The sequence below is a fragment of the Gopherus flavomarginatus genome, chromosome 6, assembly GCF_025201925.1.
Source record: "Gopherus flavomarginatus isolate rGopFla2 chromosome 6, rGopFla2.mat.asm, whole genome shotgun sequence".
NCBI classification, from domain to species: domain Eukaryota; kingdom Metazoa; phylum Chordata; order Testudines; family Testudinidae; genus Gopherus; species Gopherus flavomarginatus.
This window is the reverse complement of record NC_066622.1, coordinates 118753872-118773632: the sequence shown is the minus strand read 5'-3', so window position 1 is coordinate 118773632 and position 19761 is coordinate 118753872. Positions and strand designations below refer to the sequence as shown.

At 46.3% G+C, this 19761-nt stretch overlaps 1 protein-coding gene across 7 annotated transcripts in view; it reads right to left on the bottom strand.

Annotated features, from left to right (window-relative positions):
* Positions 1-19761, bottom strand: part of CTBP2 (C-terminal binding protein 2) — a 237224-nt gene that overhangs the window by 12765 nt on the left and 204698 nt on the right. For all 7 annotated transcript variants that reach the window (XM_050959317.1, XM_050959318.1, XM_050959320.1 and 4 more), the window contains 2 exons: positions 18342-18486; positions 6524-6730 (listed from right to left, as the gene is read on the bottom strand). In XM_050959317.1, coding sequence (XP_050815274.1) covers positions 6524-6730; positions 18342-18486 — 352 coding nt within the window. The remainder of the gene's footprint in view (positions 1-6523; positions 6731-18341; positions 18487-19761) is intronic.

Genomic DNA, 19761 nt, shown 5'->3' with positions numbered 1-19761 from the left:
ATGTGACGCTGCAGCACTGAATCTATACACCCATGTTCAGTAGGCAATAGATCCATTGACTGACACTATTTGCTCCCATGTATTTTCTCCTCGTGCCACAGCAAATTCATTCAGTCTGCACTGATTCTGCACGCTCGCGTTTACTTATTATCCACATCTGTCTGTCAGGAGGTGCTGAGGTGCCAGGGCTTTTGGAAGAAAGAATGACATGAGCATTAGCTAGAGCCAGGCAGGTGGTACAGATGTTTCCCTGCACCACTTCTCTAATACACCTTCACACCCACTTATTTGGCTCTTAGGACTCTTCCAGGAGGTGATCTGTGGCCTTATGCTTCTCCCATTGGCTGTTAGACCCCAATCTTCAAATTATTTAGGTGCCTATGGGCCTAGATTCGTATCATACTCCTGTCCTCTACTTAGGGCATGAGGCTGACATGAGAGGTGCAGAGGGGAAAGCCAGAGTAATGAAAAGCATTTCTCCTTAAAGAGGCATGGTGCGTTCTGAGGATGTGAGCCGGGGCCAGGGCTAGCGATCTCAATGGAAAACATGTAGCCAGGAACTTCGAAGCCCAGCTCTGAAACTTGAGACAGGCCGGTGAAGTCCAATGCCACAGAGGGAATCAGATTCTGCACCTCTAATAAGCGCCAAAGAGTCCTGGGGCACCTTACAGACTAATAGACGTATTGGTGCATGAGCTTTCGTGGGTGAGTACCCACTTTGTCAGATGCATTCACCCACGAATGCTTATGCTCCAATATGTCTGTTAGTCCATAAGGTGCCACAGAACTCTCTGTTGCTTTTTATAGATCCAGACTAACATAGCTACCCCTCTGATACTTTGCACCTCTAATGTGTACAGATTCATTAACCAAGGGTGGTAAAGTGCCTTGAGCAGGAAAAAGGCTAAATATCATCACTAACCCCCTGCACTGCCCATTCTCCCTCCCCATCACTCACTCACTGGCACATTTATGCCAAACTTCCGTCTGCAGCAAGCTCAGCCCCCAACCTGGTGATCACATCACTTCAATTCATTCGGCCTTTGGCTTAAGGAAGAGCAAAAAAAGTAACCGAATGTGTCATTTAACACTCCCCTGCGCCAGTAACACAAACCGCCTGCCTTTGAGCACCCCCCGCTGCAGCCGTGACATCTGTAAGCCTCTTTCCCTCTCAGGATCGACAGTCTAGCTGTTGACTTATCTGAAGGGCAAACATTAACCATACAGCACAGCGTGCAGAGGGCTAGGCCTAGAATGCGCCTTTACAATATAAGCAGCAATAGTGGTCAAAGGACTGTCCATTAAGCATTTGCCTTATTAAAGGCTGTCGTTTGAGTAAATGTAACTATCTGCACTCCTGCAGCACTCGGCTCTGAGGTCAGAATTTGATGCTACAACCCCACCAGGGTAGGGCCACATTCTGTGTGCTCTCTGAGCTGGCCAGGCCGTGAGGAGCCGTATTAAGAAATGAACTCCTTTATGAGGTGCTTTTGTTCAAGCAGACAATGCCAAGAAAATAAAAATAAAAAAAATAAAAATAAAGCCCTAGTTATAAGAGCAACTTGTTTGCTGTAGGCTTTTTCTTCCATACTCTTGCTGAATGGCTATTTAATTAGGCATGACTAAGACAACTGTCATGGTTTTGAAGCAAAGGTTTAATAAGGCTATTCTGATAAAGAGGGACAGCTGCAGTGCAATCAGCAGGTCATTAGCCACAATGTCGTTCCTATTCAATGTCATTGCCTGGACTCGGCTACCCAAGTCCTACATCAGTACATGCCCCTTCATTCCTCATTCGTCTGTCTGGCAATGTAAAGAAAGCCAAATAACCAGGCACTGTCCATTCATGTTGAAGTACTCATTAGAATCAGGCTCTGTGAGTCCTGTGCCTTGACTGTCTGAAAAGCTGCCCTTACCTGCGTACTTCATACAAAGCAGCCCCTGTCTACAGCCCAGGCCCATTCCTCAACACAGCAAAGCATGATCACCGTCATTTTACTGCCCCCTTTTGGATGCTGCTAGGTAATACTGAGGGGCTCTAGATGAAGGAGCTGGAATTCCAAGGAGTGAGTGTGTGGTGGAGCCTTTCTCCTCCCTCCAGCAGCAAGCTCTAGGCTTGGGCCTGCGGTTTCAGGAGCAGACCCTGAGTGTGTTATGATGCAAGGAAAATGGAAGTATTTTCCAGACCAGGTCCAGCCATTCAGGGCTTCTGTTTTCACGCAGCCCCTGACAGGGGCCAGTGCCTCATTTCTGAATATTTTATTTTCCCAACGAACTGCTTCTGAACACAGGGAGCCAAGTTCACCTCTCATGTAGCACCACCGAAGTCACTGGAGTTACGGCAGGGATGCAATTGGCTCATTGTCTGAAATACCAGTGATAATGGGGCTAGCCCGGCTCAGTGCCCTGGGTGTGGACTACTTCTGCTGGGGGAATGTACAACACAAACAGCATGCTTACACTGGCTTTAGAACAACAACAGAACGGCCATTCTGGCTCAGACCAATGGTCCAGCTAGCCCAGTAGCCAACAGCGGCCAGTGTCAGATTCTTTAGAAAGAATAAACAGAACAGAGCAATTATCTAGTGATTTACCCCCAGCATCCAATCCCAGCTTCTGGCAGTTAGAGGCTTAGGATACCGAGGCATGGTATCCTAATCACCTGATCACCATTAATAGACCTATCTTCCACTAATTCATCTAATTCTTTTTTTAACCCAGTTATAGTTTTGGCCTTCACAACATCCCCAGCATCGCGTTCCTCAGGTCCTGTGCTGGGGTCCCCTGTCTACAGATGGTCACCTCAGAAGTGTGCATCATATGCTCACAGCAACCTCATGGTGGATTTTCTAATGATAGTTTCAAATGCTTAACCATGGCCGTGTTTTAAAATGTTTCAATTCCAGGTGTGTTCCCACAAAGATGCATGTTAACAAGTAATCACTGCCAAGCTATGGCCAGTAGCTTCACGCTTCTTCCCTGTCCACATTCCATCTTTTGTCTGTTTAAACTGTTTTATTTCCTTTGGGTCAAAGCCTGGAGGGGGTTTGCTTTTCTCCAGAGCTAGCAGCTTCCACACAGCCTGAGTTGAGCTGTAGCGTCCTCTTGGCAACATGTGGCAAGCCATCAGGTAAAGAGATACAAGCTTTCTGGCAATACATATTTAGCTGCTATGTCCCCCATCTGCAACACTGGCAACATGGCTATTTTTAGATAGGATTCTTTTCAGTTTCACTGATGCTATGTCCATGAACTATTTCGGGTTCAATGAATTAGCATTTTCCTTGGAAAATTTCCTTCCAGCTCTTCTCCTGAGTCAAGAGGACACACTTCCTGTCACAGAAATGCAGGAAGGCAGGGCCAGCCTTAGGGAAAATGGCAGCCTGTGCAAACTTGTATTTTGGTGCCCTTTCTTTGATTTTGAGAACAGCGGCATGAGGTGCAGGGCGCAAGGACCAGCCTCTAGCTCCGGAACCTGGCCGGGCTGCACAGGGAAGAATTTCTGAGCTCGGGGGCCCCCCTGGCCATATACATCCTGACTACCTAGTGGCAGGAGAGTGGCCATAGCCACCCCCCACCCTGTGGGAAAGGGAGATCCAGGGGCTGTGCCTTCCCGACAGGCTGGAAGCTGCGGGTGGCATTGCATACCCCCTGCTTGGCTGGCCAGGGGCTCCAGCCCTGGGCTTGCCCACACTCACCCCTGCTCTGGTAGTCCAGGGCCACCAGCTTGTGGCACTTGGGACAGTGCACCCCATAGCCACGGCACCCTGGGTGGTACCCCATGCGTAAGGCCAGCCCTGTGGGAGGGTAATCATCCCTGGCTCCTGGCGACACACCAGTGCTCAAAGCCATGCACTGGAGCTCAGTCGTCAGCATCAGTTTATACAACAACGATAACTGGCGGCCCCAGTGTGCTAGGTGCTGTGCTGTGCAATCCCTGAAATAGCTTGCACTCTATACAGAGGACAGAAAAAGGACTGGAGGAGTGGGGAAGGGAGGAGAAGTGACTTGCCCAGTGTTACACAGCAGGTCAATGGCAGAGCCAGGAATAGGCTCCAGAGCGCCTGATGCCCAGGCCAGTGCCCTAGCCACTAGGCAATGCTGCCTTAAAGGGAAGGAGGCCCACAAGTCATGTGTCATTTCCACAATTCACCCTTCAGCATCTGTGAATAAAGAGGGACCCACTCAGGCAAAGGGAGAGCAGTGCACAGAGGCAGTAGGAACTGGGACGGAGAGGGAATCATTCTCTGCAGGGAAAGAAGATGGAAAACTACTTCATTAGGGCCTGTTGTTAGCTTCGTAAAACAGCTTTTAACCAGTACTCTTCTATTTCGTTAATGAGGGATTTTTCAATACAGTAAAAGGACAGGCAGGGTCTGAGCACGGGGCTAGGCGCCAGGCCTCCTGAGCTGGAATCCTGGCAGTGTGACCTGGACAACTTACTTATTCTTTTTCCTTCACTCTCCCCAGTTATTAGAATGCCGACCTACCTGCATCCCAGGGGTACTGGCAGGATTCATTAGTGACAGGCAGTGATGAGGAGCAGCATCACACAAAGGTTAGATATGGTTAGAATATACCTTCTGACTGTCACCCTTGTACTCTAACCACTGGCCAATGCTTCCACGCTGACATTTAATGTCTGGCCTCATGCCCAATGTGCAGTGAGACACTGTCATGACATACACCAGCAATGTTTTGTTGCACACCAGCCGTTAACACAGAGCCCTCAAGCATCAATAGTCTGAGAGATTGTCTGGCTGGGAGTCTCAGGCTTGCAGGGCTCACGCTGCGGGGCTGAAACCAGCAGTGTAGATGTTCGATCCTGGACAGGAGCCTGGGCTCTGAGGCTGCCCCCACCCCATGCTGGGTTTCAGAACCTGGGCTCCAGCCCAAATGTCTACACTGCTATTTTTAGCCCCCCAGCACAAGCCCCATGAGCCTGCCAGCTGACCCAGGCTCTAAGACTCATTGCTGCGGGGGTTTTGTGGGTTTTTTGGTTTAGCTGTACCCACAGGTACATTCTAGCCAGGTCACTCACTACATCTTCAGCCCAGCGTTAAAGCATCTTTAATGCATGTTCGCCACAAGTGATGACAGATGAGCCACAATGCCAGTTATCTGTGCTACCTTCGCTCCACTGCAAGTCAGATTCTGGCTTGGCTTTATGCAGCCATGCAGAAGGCATCCGGGGGAGTGAGACTTCCCTCTCCTCTGCAGCATCTTGGAATTTCCCTTATGCACTGGTGACCAGGGACTGGGATCTGCTCCCAAAATGGGCTGGCCACCATGTCAGAGTCAGAGCAACTGGGTCATCAGTGGCAGCAACTCTAGCTCTAAAAGCATGAGCCGCTAATGCCTGGTTAAAAGACTCAGCTCTCAGCCAAGGCTGTAGCAGGCTCAGCAACTTCTGGCCCAGCCACCACCAGAGGGGAAGAGAGTGCCACACTAAGTGATTGTGGGTTACTCTGGGGAGGGGAATTGTGATCTTCTCTGAGGAGCGAGCAGGGAGCCCAGAAGGAGCTAGGTCTTTAAGACATAGCTCCTGCCTGCAGTGGCTCCTCGGGGCAGCACACATTCACACACAGGCTAGTTCATGTAACGAATACATGGACTGGCCCCGTGCATGGCCAAGGCACTGCCCGTGGAGAAAATCATTGCTAGCAAGAGGATACAGAAATTGTTGCAAAGGTTCACGGTCACACTCCAAAGCTGCACTCTGGAGAAGAGAGCGAGTTGGAAGATACAGCATGAAACAAGGCTACCAGTGTGTGCGCAGAACCCTTTAGGAAAACTCCCACAGGGTAAAGGGAGAGTGCAGGAGAGGCTCACGAAAGCACTGAGGAGATGGGGCTCACCGAAGTCCCTGCAGCCTTGGAAATCTGCTTCCTCTTCGCAGAGAAAGCTGGGTTCACAATTCTGAACAGGAAATGAACAGGCTCCTTCACCGGAAAATCAGGCCACATGGCTTCTGTTCCCACGTAGCTATAGCAGCTTAGAAACACTGTTAAATCGGAGGAACCCCTAGCGTGGCTGCAGTCGTATCACCACAAAACTGCTCACATCAGTAGTGCACAGTCCAGTAAATGCAGCAAAATAAGCTATGCTGATATAGAAGATCTAAGTCAGGGATGGGGAACTTTAAGGTAGTGGAGGGCCAGAAAATCCTTTCCAACCCTTTGAGAGGGTCCTGAGGGAGGGGGGCTGGGAAATGAGCCTGCCCCGCATTTCTGCCGCACTACTGGCTCCTCTGCCACGGAGCTGGGCCTGGCTTCACCACAGTATCACATCACAGCCACCCTGACCCCTTCCTAGCTCTGATATCATCAGATTGCCTGCCCCAAGCTGGACACCAGGGGTCCAAATAAAATGATCTATTTAGTGGGATGCAGCCCCCGGGCAATGAGTTGCCCATCCCTGATCTAAGTCTTGAGAGTTGTACTCCTCCAAGGTCTCCATTAGATCACTGCAAAAGCAGATGGCTCTGCTTTGGATATTTTGTCTCCCAAAGTTGCCAACATACCAAATCCAATGAGGCCAAGAGTTTCTCCTCTGATCCGAGCTGCTCCCGAGGCCACCTCCCTTATCTGTTCCACACTCTGCACCCGGGTCCCTTCCCTCAGTGCTTGATACAGCCAAGTGTTCCGCCTGTAGAGGTTTAGGACATGGCATATGGTGGAATCTGCAGTCTCTTCCACAGCTGCTGATGGGATATTGCAGACAGCAATCCCTGGAGAAGGGGAAAAAAATCCAACAAAATCACAATCTTAGAGCTGCGCAATCTAGTCATTGAAACACCAGCAAATCTCCAGGCTTCTCACTAATGAAACTGTCCAAGAAACTGATCTGAACCATTTCTATGTTCTTTGATACCATCAGTGAACCGTTTCCCAACTCAGCATGTAGGTGGACCTGCTCAAAATCACATGACAGTGAAAGGAATTTTGTGGCAAACTCCCAGTATCACCTTGAAATTGTACTACTATATGCTGCTTCACAAAGCACCAAACTCACAGCTGCAGCCTGCGGACTATATAAGAAATAACATACATAAGAACATATGCTTGGCATACTGGATCAGGCAAGCAGGCCTTCTAGCTAGGTATCCAAACATTGTACTTCCCAAGGTACATTTTTTTCCCCACAGGTTTTAAGCTAAAAACTCAAGACACCTTTTAAAGCTAAGATTCCATTTATTTTAAGCAATCCTAATTGCTAACAATGAATCCTATTTTGATACTTATAAAACAGTATTTTTTCCTCAATGAACCACTTAGAAGTTCTTTTTAAATGTAATACCAGCAGTACAGTTATAATAGGAATGTTACTGATCTGTTTTCTTTACTTTAGCTGCATATAACATTAGTGTATTAATTTTCTGCAGTGAAGGGGCGAAGTAGTTCCAAAACATGTGAGTCCCAGCCAGGCCCATTGTTCCTTCACAAAGTCTGGTTTTATAAGCTGCAATGAGACTCCTTTCACCTCTGAAATGTCAGTCTGCTGCATTTCTATGCAGAACAAGCGTCCCACCACACACACACACAATAAACTGGTGGGACCTCACCTCCGGGCCACAGCAGGGCAGCGATATTGGCCAATGCAGCTGGTAGTTCTCGGGGACAAAAACTCAACCTTTTTGATCCTATTCTGTCCTTAATCGGGGCTGTTATGACATTGTTGCACAGTGATGTGTGGGAAGAAGGGGTTCCTTGGAAGCTTCTGTTTTAAATTCCACCATCAGATAGAGGGAAGATTTGGAGTGATTTCTGTCTGATGGGACTCACCCCATCTCTGGAGCCCTGCCAGGATTACTTACCTTCGGGCTCTTAAGAACACGTCTGAAGAAAAGTCTGCATTGGGGCTGCACCAAGGGTCAGATTTTTTTTTTTTTTTAAATTCCCAGGGCAGCCTGCCCTTGCCATACTAACAGGCCATCACACTATTTCCCATTGCACTTGCTGAGCACTCTTAGAAACAGGAAAACAGTATAAACATGTGCTAAGCTGCCCTGAAAACCGGGCTCTTACTGCACATGTGTTTTCTATGGAGCCTTTTCTCTCTCATTGGTGATAAATAACGAGAAATGTTTAAATGGTAAAACAGAGATTTCCCAGCCCTTCACTCTCCCTCTATGCCATAAGTCTGGCCCGGGAACACAGGATCACCCCAGGCTAAGGGAGACCATTTTTGCATGAGTCCCTCTTTTTTTGCCTATGTGAGAGTCAATAACCATTTTGGGAAACAGTTTTAAAAGTGCCTAACTGGTTTAGGAGCTTATATCTTATTGAAAGTCATTGCAGTTCAGGGTCCTAAAACTCCAAGGCCAAGATCCTCAAAGGTATTTCAGCAACTAACTCTCAATGAATCTACCTTTGAGGATCTGGCACTTTCGGGAGTTTTACCCACCGTCATGACTGCATTCCTTTTAATCCTGTCCTTGGAAAGAACAGTCATAAGGTGTGGAGCCCCATCTTGTGGTAAAGGGTCTGAATCCCAGTCCTTATTCAGGCAAACTCATATGAAAATCCCTACAGTCCAGATCCTTAAAGGTTCTTAGGCGACTAAGTCCATATTCAGGCATTACTGATATTCTCAAAGCTGACACCTAACCCTGAAGGCACCTCCAAATGCTGGTCAGCTTTTGCAAAGCCACCTAAATGGTGGTGCTGCCCCACAGCTAATGAGTAGCTTGGAGGCCTTGCTCAAGCTGACACCCTGTAGGCCCCTAAGCCACAGTCTCAAATTGGGCAAGGGAAGGGGAACGCCTGTCTCACCAGCAGGGCCCAGTCCTGTAGGCGTGCTCAGAGCATGATTAAGCCACAACAGGAAGACTGGATGCAGGTCTCCGATTGATGGGGGCAGCACAGCTCCTATATAAAATACAGCCAGGAGAGCATGAGCAAAAGAGAGAAAGATGGTTTCAGCTGCCAGGACATGGGCTACCTAAGCAGCTGACCTGTCCTTGGTGCCTCACTTCAGGAGAGGGTTCGTAGCTGAGATTGGAGGGAGGCACCTAGCAGGCAGCCGCACCAGCTCAGCCGCTCGGGTGCCTAAGCTCTTCTCCTTGCCCCAAGTCCTTCTCGGGATTTCACTCCCAGCTAGCTTAGGTGGCTCCCTTGCCAATTCCTTCCTTAGGTGTCTAGCTCTCCCTATACACTGTATGGGGAGCCTAGCACAAGGCTGACCTCGTTATCTCTAGCTTGCTTGCTAGCATATATATACCTGCCTCTGGAAATTTCCACTACATGCATCTGAGGAAGTGGGTATTCACCCACGAAAGCTCACGCTCCAAAACGTCTGTTAGTCTATAAGGTGCCACAGGATTCTTTGCTGCTAGCACAAGGCTGACCTCGTTATCTCTAGCTTGCTTGCTAGCATATATATATATACCTGCCTCTGGAAATTTCCACTACATGCATCTGAGGAAGTGGGTATTCACCCACGAAAGCTCACGTTCCAAAACGTCTGTTAGTCTATAAGGTGCCACAGGATTCTTTGCTGCTAGCACAAGGCTGACCATTCCACCCGGCAGCAGGCCGCCTAGGGTTAAGTACTGCTATGTTGAGCAGGGCAACGTCTGTGTACCACACCTTTAAGGATTTGCGCATCGGTCCTTACCTTGTGAGAAGAATCTATGAGCTATTTGTGCACGTAGGCAGTGCACTGCTGGCCTGCCTGACAGGGACAGATTTAAGAAATGAGGCCTAGTGGACAAATTAACTGAGAGGAAGGGCAATATTAAAGCCCGGTGCGGCACTCAAAGCTTGTCTTCACTGCACAGTGAACCCACGTTATAACAAGTGTTGTCCTAACTCGAGTTCCATCCACACACACAACCCTTTAGCTCCAGAGCTGTGGTGCTTTTAACTCATGCTGGCTGGTCCGTCTAGTGGACAGGACAACAGCTCATCAGCTACTAACACAACCACTTGGTGCTGCTAACATAATGGCTGGTTGTAGCTTGCGTGTTATTTCACTCTCCCTCGAGGTAGGCTAACTTGAGAGGCTACTCCAGTTAACTCTGCAGTTAGGACATAGCCTCAGTGGAGCAACCTGTAGCAGCTGAAGTGACAGGGGGGATTGAGGGCACAGCTGTAACGGCAAGAGAGGCAGATGGACGGGGAAGTTCCTCCTCTCCCTGTACAAGGGAGGGGCAGGCTCTCCCCTCCCTCTAAACCTTCCTTCTCCCATCACTTGACAGTCTCAAGTAGCCTGACGCAGAGTGGTAGCTGGCCCGGTCCTCCTGGCTACGGATGTATGAGGAGCAGCAGCAGCCCTGAGTGGGCTCTGAGGCAGTCTGCAGCCCTGTCAGCCTGGAGCATGTGAGGCTGAGGCACAGGGCTTGCAGAGGTCTCACAGTGCTAGAACCCCTTTGTTAAGGTAACGGGTGCAGGCCTAGATCAGCTGATTAGGACACTGCTGAATAAGCCAGCTCAGCAAGACCTACAGTTGTGTGCTCAATCCTGCTCTCAAGGGCCTGGGTACTCCAAGGACTAGTAGAGCAGGTGGGGAATTCTGCATTCAATTAAATATACACAGGAACAAGCAATTGGTATGGCAGCCCGTGCAGACGTGTTATTTTACTCTGCTCCCATACTTTCAACAGGCTGCATTATTTTTGTTTAAAATGTATCATAGAATTTTCTGGGGGAGAGGGGGCTGAGAACGCCCCAACCAGTGGCTCCTACCTTGTGCCTGGCTCAGCTACTAGTCCCTGCAAGGGGTGACTTGGGCTAGGTCAGACCCACCCCCGACTGCAGGAAGCTCCGCCTCTCCCTCCCGCCCACCGGCTTCCTGCCCCCATTGCCTCTCAGCTGAGGGAAAGGGGTCACTGTACAGGGAGCTGCTCCCCCATCCAACAAAGCCCTGTGCATCCGGATACCTCCCAGTCCCCCACCCTGCTGAGCCTCACCCCCTGCATCCAGAGCCCCCCACACCTGGACCCCTTCTGCCAAGACTCACCCCTTACAAGACCCCCACACTTTAACCCCCACCCTGATGAGCCCCATTCCCCTCTGCACGTGGACTACCCACCAGTCCCCCACACCCCGAATCCCACCTCACTGAGCCCCAACCAGCTGCACCCAGATGCCCTGCTGAGCCTCCTACATCCAGACCCCCCTCCCGCTACACCTATCCCACCAAGCTCCCTGTAGAACCCCAACTACCTTCATGGGCATCCCCCTGCAGAGTCGCACTGCCCCTGCACTTGGAATCCCCCAACAAGCCCCTGGACATCCAGTTCCCCGCCACACCTCGACTCCCCACTGAGCTGCCCACACCCAGAATCTTCTCATCCCACACCTGGTTCCGCCCACACTAACCCCTCTACACTTGGGTCCTACCGGCCTGAGCCTGCCTGCCCTCACCTGGTGCAGAGGAGCAGGGCCCTGTAGTGTTTCTGCGGCAGGCCTGGCCCCTGCACTGTCAGCCTCCACATTTATTTACTGACAAATAAAATTTGCAGAATTTTTAAAATATTGTGCGCAGAATTTTTGGCACAGATTTCCCTTGGGAGTAAATGTTTGTACTGCAAATCTTGTAATATTGGCCAATGTAAAGGTCCAATCCAAGTCCACTGAAGTCAATGAGAGTCCTTCCCTCAACTTCAGTGAGTTCTGGATCAGGCCCTAAAGCATTTATATGTCTCTCGCTCTCAGTGGACGTGTAACTCTAATTAATGCTGAGAGGTGTTACACCCACCGTATAATGTGCACGCCGATGGGCAGATGGAGATGAGGGAGGGGTAGGGTAAGGCCCCATAGGGTGTAATATGAAGTTAAAGTCTTCAAATGTAAATAATTGTACAGCTTTTGTTTATTTTTAAAAGAAAACATCAAGGAACTACGCAAACTATAGTCAAACTGTGAGCAACATGTCAACCGTCCACAGCCAAATGAACATATTTTTGTAGATAAACACGTCAGCCAAGTGTCTAATTCAAAATGATTGTTCCAAAGAGCACGCGTTTTCTTTCATTTTACTAAGATTTTGAAGGGATGAATTATGTTAACACCAGCCTATCAACACACCTGAAAGGGCTGTGTTCCTCTGGCAAGGCATGAATATCAGTTTGATTTTATATGCTAATAGTATTCATTAGTGGTAAAACAATCCATGTTGTTGCTTGCAACAGCTCACTAACATTTCTGTAACACACAAATATGGCCAATATATATTATGACTCTTTAACCTAGTTAAGAATGCAACATTACTGTGATGGCGAGCATCACCAGGAGGCTGCCACACATAATCTTCTGGTTTCTTTTCTTTTTCCGGGTGCGGGAGGGATAAGAACAAGTTCTGACTCTTAGGAAGACACGATGCACTGTTGCTAGTCTGGGGTTTTGCAAGGCTGTGTGCAGAGGCAGCTTCAGGAGAGAGGGAGCTGTGCGACATGCAGCAGAGTTTGCTCTCCGTCTCGGGCTCTGATTGGAGTCAGTACTTGAGGCACAGCTGCTCCCTGGGAACTAGACATTGTTCTTGGGCTGAGATTCCTGGAAGATGGGACTACCCTGCATGCTGCTTGACCACACTTGTTCCAGGAACGATGTCTGAGTGTAAATCAAATAAATCACTCATAGAATATACCCAGACAATACTCCACTGACTCCTCTATCCATGCTGATGTGACAGTGGCGAGAAAGACCATCTTAAGGGTAAGGTTTTATTTACACACATACACAAGTCCTGGGGCAAGGGTGGTTAGTAATCTGACAACAGCTCCATGAGTAACAGGAGGACAATGTTAAGACAACATGCAAGAGTCAGGTCTCCATCAGAAGGGTAAGTGTGCAGATGTCCCTTGAGGCATCTGGATACCGTTGGCTACAACTGTACTGACATGACACAGCAATATCGCTGCAACATGAACTCTGAGAAAATGAAGAGTCAATCCAGAATGTTTCAAGTGCAACACATAATTGAGGATCTTTGGGACTGGAGCTTCAACTGGTCCCAGAGCATGCTGGATAGGCTATATGGAGACCTGTTTCCATATGGAGGAGTAGGTCTTCCTGGCAGATGGCTTCCTGCTTTGCATGAGGCTATCCTGGACCTCTTGATAACAGTCTCTGTTAGTAGTGCTCAAGGAGCCAACATCCAAGCCATCAGGTGCAACAACTGTGGGCCTAGTTGCAATATCTGATTGTGGTTCTGAGCTATCATGTCCGGGAAGATTGGTAGAGGGATGCAGGGCTGAATGGACATGTTCAAGAGGTCTGGCAGCCCAAATAGCCTGTCTAATAGGCAGCTATTAGTATCAGCATGGACGTCTTCCCTCTCATTTTGGATATCACCCTGGAGATCAGGGGAACGGAGGGGAAAGACATATAGGAAACCTGGAGACCAGGCTCAGATGCCCTCTAGAGCAGAAGTTCAGGCACTTAGTGTTGTCCTCAGTGGCATACCCTGTAGGTGAAATGTCAGCTCTGTAACGGACACCTGCAGAGACTACTCGAGGTTGGTTATTGTGGGCCTGCTCAAAAAGTCTGCCAGGTTGTTGCTAATTCCTAGAAGATGAAGAACCAATGGGATTACCCCATGGTGATGACATCAGGTCTAATGGCTTCCTAGCAGAGAGGGGATGACCCAACACTTCCACACTTGTTGATGTAGTGCATCTGCACTGTAAGGTCCCAGAGAACAGATAGGAATGCCATGCAGGATGACTGGATATCCCTGAACTCCAGGACATTCAGATCATCCTGGGACCTGGTCAAGAAAAGAACACGCTTTCATATGTTCTCTAGGTTCAGCCATTAAGTGGGCTCTTGCAGAACCTGGGTGGGAACGTGACTCTCTTATTCATGTGATGCTTGGATGGAGATCACAGCTGTAAGAGCCACAGATGAAGTCTTGCAAGCAGCATCCAGTATATGCACAATGACAGGTGACCCAACAGCCCTAGACGTGTACACATCATTGCTGCCAGGTTTGACTGGAAGTCCCTTGTCATTGACTGAACAGACAGGAACTTGTCCCCCTAGCAGGTGAGCTCTCACCAGCTGAGAGTTGATCATGGCTCCTATGAATTCTATTGTCTGCGATGCTGTTACAGACGCTTCTTCATAGTTGACAAGGAGTCCTAATTGGAGAACAGGTACAGGATTCCAGAGCTGCTGCAATTTCCTGCTTGGACCTTGCTCCTGATCAGCCTGTCATCTAGGCACGGACAGATGTGGAGTCCCTTTCTCCTTTGGTGTACTGCCCCCACCCTCCGACATTTGTGAATATTTCTGGTGTTGTGGAGAGAAAGAAGGGCAGTACTCTGTATTGTTACCTGGTGAGTCTCACTGTGAATCTATGGCTCTTCCTGCAAGTCAAGAACTATAAACCAATTTTGAGCTTGGAGAGATGGAATGATGCAGGCAAGAGTTATTCTGAATCTGAGGCCAGTACCTGTATTTGTTGAGTCTTCTCAGGTCTAGGATAGGGTGAAAGCCCCTTTCTTCTTCGCAATAAGGGAACAAAAGCTGTGCTATCAAGATCTAAATAGTACATTAACGGGAGGAATTTCAGCACAGATATTAAAGACTTTAAATTGTAGTATTTTCCCACTGCCTGTTTATTCAGTTGCAGCAGCAGCAGCAGCAGGTGAATGAAGGGCAGAAGTAAAGTGTATGCACAGCACTTTTAACAACCCCTCACTAAGGATAATGCAGTTAGATGTATCCCACTGTTGCTTGCATTCAGTGTGCACATGACTGATTTCAGAAAAGTTTCACCACCCCATCTAGTGTGGATGTTGCTGAAGACCATTTAAAAAATTTCAAAGGTGAAATTTTAATTCATTACAGTCCAATCAGTTATGGCCAGGGGCTTGAGAGACATTTTTATAGAATAATTTTCTGACATTAGGAGATAAACAAAAGAAGATGAAATGTAGGGAAAATGTCTCCATAAAAATGCCTTGTGCCTTTGTGACACAGGGCCAGAAAGGGTTACACAACTAGCAGGATAACGGATCGAGATTCAACCTGTAGAGACATATTAATAGATGATGATTTGTGGGTTTTGTGCGTTTACATATATATTGTTAGAGGCTGACAATGTAACCAAACGGTTCCTGTCTATCGCTGTAGTCTGTTAATTCAAAGATGAAAAGGAGATATTAACATTTTGATGAACTGAATGTAGTAATATCACTGTCTTCATTGCTGTTTGAAGTATGTAGTAAACTACCTGTAAATGGCAAGAGATGAGCAGTTGCCTTATTGTTAATCCATGTAGCTTGTTACCAATGATGCTTAGGAAATAGGAGGTTACTTCAAAGTCACTATTCTTTAGCTAAGGAATGCCTGCTGTCAAGAGGCTATCAGACAGCTTGCTTGAGAACTATAAAAAAGCACTCTTGGGCCCTGATCCTGTTGTCTCAGATCTGCTTAAGCTACATTAGGGGAAGTTTGAGTTGCAAGACTAAGGTCCCCAGCTCCAGTTTGGGTCACCCTAATATTGGCCATTGGATTGTGACCTATGGAACTAATCCTGAAAGAACTGTTACAACTCTAAAGTTGATCTCTACTATGAAACTGATCTAAGAATTTTATTCAAGTCTGTATGTAACCTATACTCACTCTCTCTTCTTTTTTAATAAATCTTATTTTAGTTAATATGAATTGGCTGTAAGTGTGTATTTGGGTAAGATCTGCAATACTCATTATCCTGGTGGGTAATGTGTCTGATCCCTTGGGATTGGTAGAACTTTTTATATGATGAACAAGATTTTCAGTAATCCTCATCATATTTGACTTGGCTGTCTGGGTGAGAGCTCAAGGCTGGGTTGCTTTAAGGGAACTATGTTTCTGGGTATTCAGTAAGGTTCTGTAGAAGTTGGTTTGTTGCTGGCTTGGCGGATCAAAGTATTAGAATAACCACCAGTTTGGCGGATTGTCTGTCCCATTCTTTGCAATTTGCCCTAATTGAGCAATCTCAGTGTGCTCCGCCTTTGGATCTGGTCAGTTTATAATAACGTAACACAAATAATTAGGCCATTAGGTATGTGATGAAGACTATCTTGGTTTGCAAAATCAGTGCCATCCTGGACAATTCTAATTAAAATCTAACAGGAATACTGTGAAGGCGAGAATGACATTTATATCTATGATCATCCACTTTGGACTATACTCTTTCCTCAAAAACTTCTTGATATGGAGTACATGATTAGCCTGTGGTTTCAAGGGTTGGCATGACTGTTAATATTTCTACACAAGTGGATCTAGAGTGATTTCTTCTTCAGAGCATAGGACATCATGAAAACATCTATACTTGACTCTGAAGTTTCAGAAGTTAACTACACAAGATCTACAAACTGCAGAGGAACTATCATGTATCTGTTTAATCACAGATATCTATCCCTGTCACAAGAGTAGACGCTGGCAAGGAGACGTTAGCAGCTGTAGCTTTGGTTTATAACTAATAGCAATGAATAATAAATGGTTTGACCATTATAGAAGCACTTTTCCTTAGGGATATTTGCTCTGTTCCAATCTGTAGAACTGCTGCACATCTATTATGCAAAGGTATCAAAGTTTTGCGTCAAAGCATTGCCTAGTTTCATGGGTGAATGCTGCCTTTGCTTTCATATGGGTACAGTGCATCTCTATGGGGACATGAAAAAGTAAAGTAAATTTCTCAGTAGATCTGTGAGAACATTTTTAAATGTCATTTTCCTGTTCCCATAAAGAAAAGAAGCTTTTGTTAATGTCAAAAAAAGAACTGATATGAAAAACCTGTGATCAGACAGTAAAAACAGAATTGTTATCCACACCTAGGCAACAGACAGGAACAAGTGGAGGAGAAAAAAATAAGTTTTTTCAAATATATAGTCACTGACGTTATTTTACAAATCCCAGAAACTGCTACAAAGCAAGTGAGAGATTGCAGGGATTGCAGCCATCTTAAAGTAAAACAAAAGCAGCTCCGTCACAACAGGGCTCTTTCTATTAGCCTGTACAACCCTGTTGTTATTATTAATTTCTGCTTCTCATAATCATCAGGAAGAGCAAAGAGGCTGTGGAGAGACAGCTCTGAACTATCTGTAGCACAGGGTGTTCACCTGGAATGCTGTTAGGTAACAGAGGGATTCTGTTTCAATTCCACAATTCAAAATGAATTAACAATTTGGTGCAAAGGTTGAATTTCATTGCTATTAGGGTAATTATTCCAAGCAGGAGATAGCTGAGTAGGAGGGAGTATGCATTAAATGAGCCTGAATGTCTGAAATCAGAATTGAACCACTTGTGTTCAGCTGGTGTATACTGCATGACTTGTCACTATGGTTAGTCCCCGTCATGTATCAGCTATACAGAGTTAAAGATCTCTTAGTTTTTTTAAAAATTCCCTTCTAGATAGCGGTGCCAATTAAACTTTTGGCTACATTTGTAGAAAGAAATTACATCTTCCACTTCAAACCCCATCATTTGGCCACCCAATTTGCAATGTTTAAAAGGGAGGATTATGCAGCAGTGTTTGTAAGAATAAGAGTAACAAATGCAGAAAATCTGTCACACTAAGAAGACACTGCTCCTCTAGTTGAAAAATACTTCACTATGCTAGGATTTGCTTTTTAGGAATGACTATTTGAAACTATTTTACCTGAATTATCTAAGGGTCTAAATGTCTGTTGTTCTTATTTTCCTTTGAGAAAATCTTTAATACAAGCCATCCTGAGCAACGCTGTCATGGTACTTCTTGATGGATTGCATTCTTTGGACTAAATTATCAAAAGGGGTCTCAACACAGCTACTAGAATTGTAGATGCAATTTAGCTCACTCAGTTATTTGTAAGTGCAAATCCCCAGAGTTCCACAAGCAATCTGCATTCGCATGCAACTTCAGCAGACCCATAACTATTCAACTGGTGTACAAATGCAACGACTTATTGTGATTGCAAAAAAAGTGCCTGCAACTGTAGATGGTAGTTTCTGACTATTTGATTATGTAGATACAAATTAAACATGATGGAGAAATAAATACTAACAAGAGTAAGAAAAACACCCCACAGAACTAATAAAAGCAATCTAAAACAAACATCAATCTCATTTTTTTGTGCTGTGGATGTATATATATATTTCTAATTGGGGCAAGTTTTAAAAAGCAGTTTCTAAAATTGCAATTGTCCACGCTTTTATGTATTCCACAGTCACGTTCTTTTGCATGCAACATCTTAACACACACAAAACTGCACCCACAATTTTAGGGGCTGAGTCTAAACCCACTTGAAAATTTGGTCTGACATGCCATGTTGATCAAATGCAGATAAGAAACAATGTCACCTGTGTTGATTTAAAGAGAAAACAAACAAATGGCAGAGGGGCCATTGGCACAGAATGGACACATACCGAGCTCCCCTGCAGCTTTGATATCGATGTTGTCATAGCCACTGCCTATTCGAACGATGACCCTTAAGGCCTTGAACTTCTCTAGATCTTCTCGGGTGAGGGTGATAGTGTGGTACATCATTGCCCCAACGGCTTCATTTAATACCTGAAACAGAACAAGAAGACATCAGAAAATCCTAGTAATTTAGGTGGGGAAAAACTGGGAACAACTGTTACAGTAGTGTACAATGGAACCAATGGGCCTGACCCTGCTGAGCTTGTGGTGCTGTACACCCTTGACTGTGGCAGGAGTTAACAGGAGTTGAGGGCACATTCTAAGGTAAGGTCCAGTATTTGTGAGATGCTTCATCCTTAGAGGAGATGCTGCACTAGAGCTCTATAGGCAATTAATGCCATATTGACTTTGAGGAGATCTTATATACTGGAACAAGCTTAGGGAAAAGTCATTATACCATAAGAAATGTAACCGGTGAGCATTTCTACGTTCTCCCTTTGGTATTATACAAGTATTTATTATGCTAGAGGGTTGCACACTGTTACTTCTGCAGGCTGAGCTCACTGCCCACATCAGAAGGTCTTTGCATCCCTTCTTTCTCCCCCACAAGCTCCTTGTGTGCCACAATCCCTACCCCTCTGTTTCAGGGGCTCCCTGCAACTCCCTCACCCCTCAGTCAGAGCTCTGTGAGTCCCCAGTTCTCCCATTCTGGGATCCCCCAATTCTCCCATACTGAGATCACCGATCTCCTCCCATGCCAGAGGCTGTGTGTGTGTGTCCTCCTTCTCCCCTCACCCTTATTTTTTTTTCTGTCTAGGGAGGTAAATCATTCAGGGTGTCAACATTTTAAACTCTATTGGGAGGATGGGCCAAGCTGAGATGGGGAATGCTATTAGATTGCAAGGTGTTAATGGCTGCCAATAACCAGTTCTTTGATATGGAGATAATTATAGATTTGATTGAAGCTGATGTGTGTGCTAACCAGATTCCAGGAGCTCCATGGGTGCCCCATTTCCCTCTTCCAGCTGACTGATTTTCTCCAAAATCAACAGAGTTCTGCCCACTGACCTAGAATTTTCCCTGAAATTTTGGAATTGATTGGGTGCAACATTCAAAAGTTTACATCCAAACAGACAGTCCAATGCCACTGAGTTGAACATAGGACCTCACACTGAATTGTTGAGAGTTGTCTGAAAAACTTTGAAATTAGAAATATTGAGGGCATTTTTTAATCACAATTTTGACGCAAAAAAAGCCAAACAAAAAACAAAACAACCCTCCCCCCGGAAATGTCCATGAAAATTACATCTCGATTTCCAGCCAGTTCTACTGAGTATTAAGCCACAAATATTTTTAGAAGTATGGTCAGTTCATCGCACTAAAATGCAACACCCAAACAGGAAAATAAATACGCTGTTAAAAAGG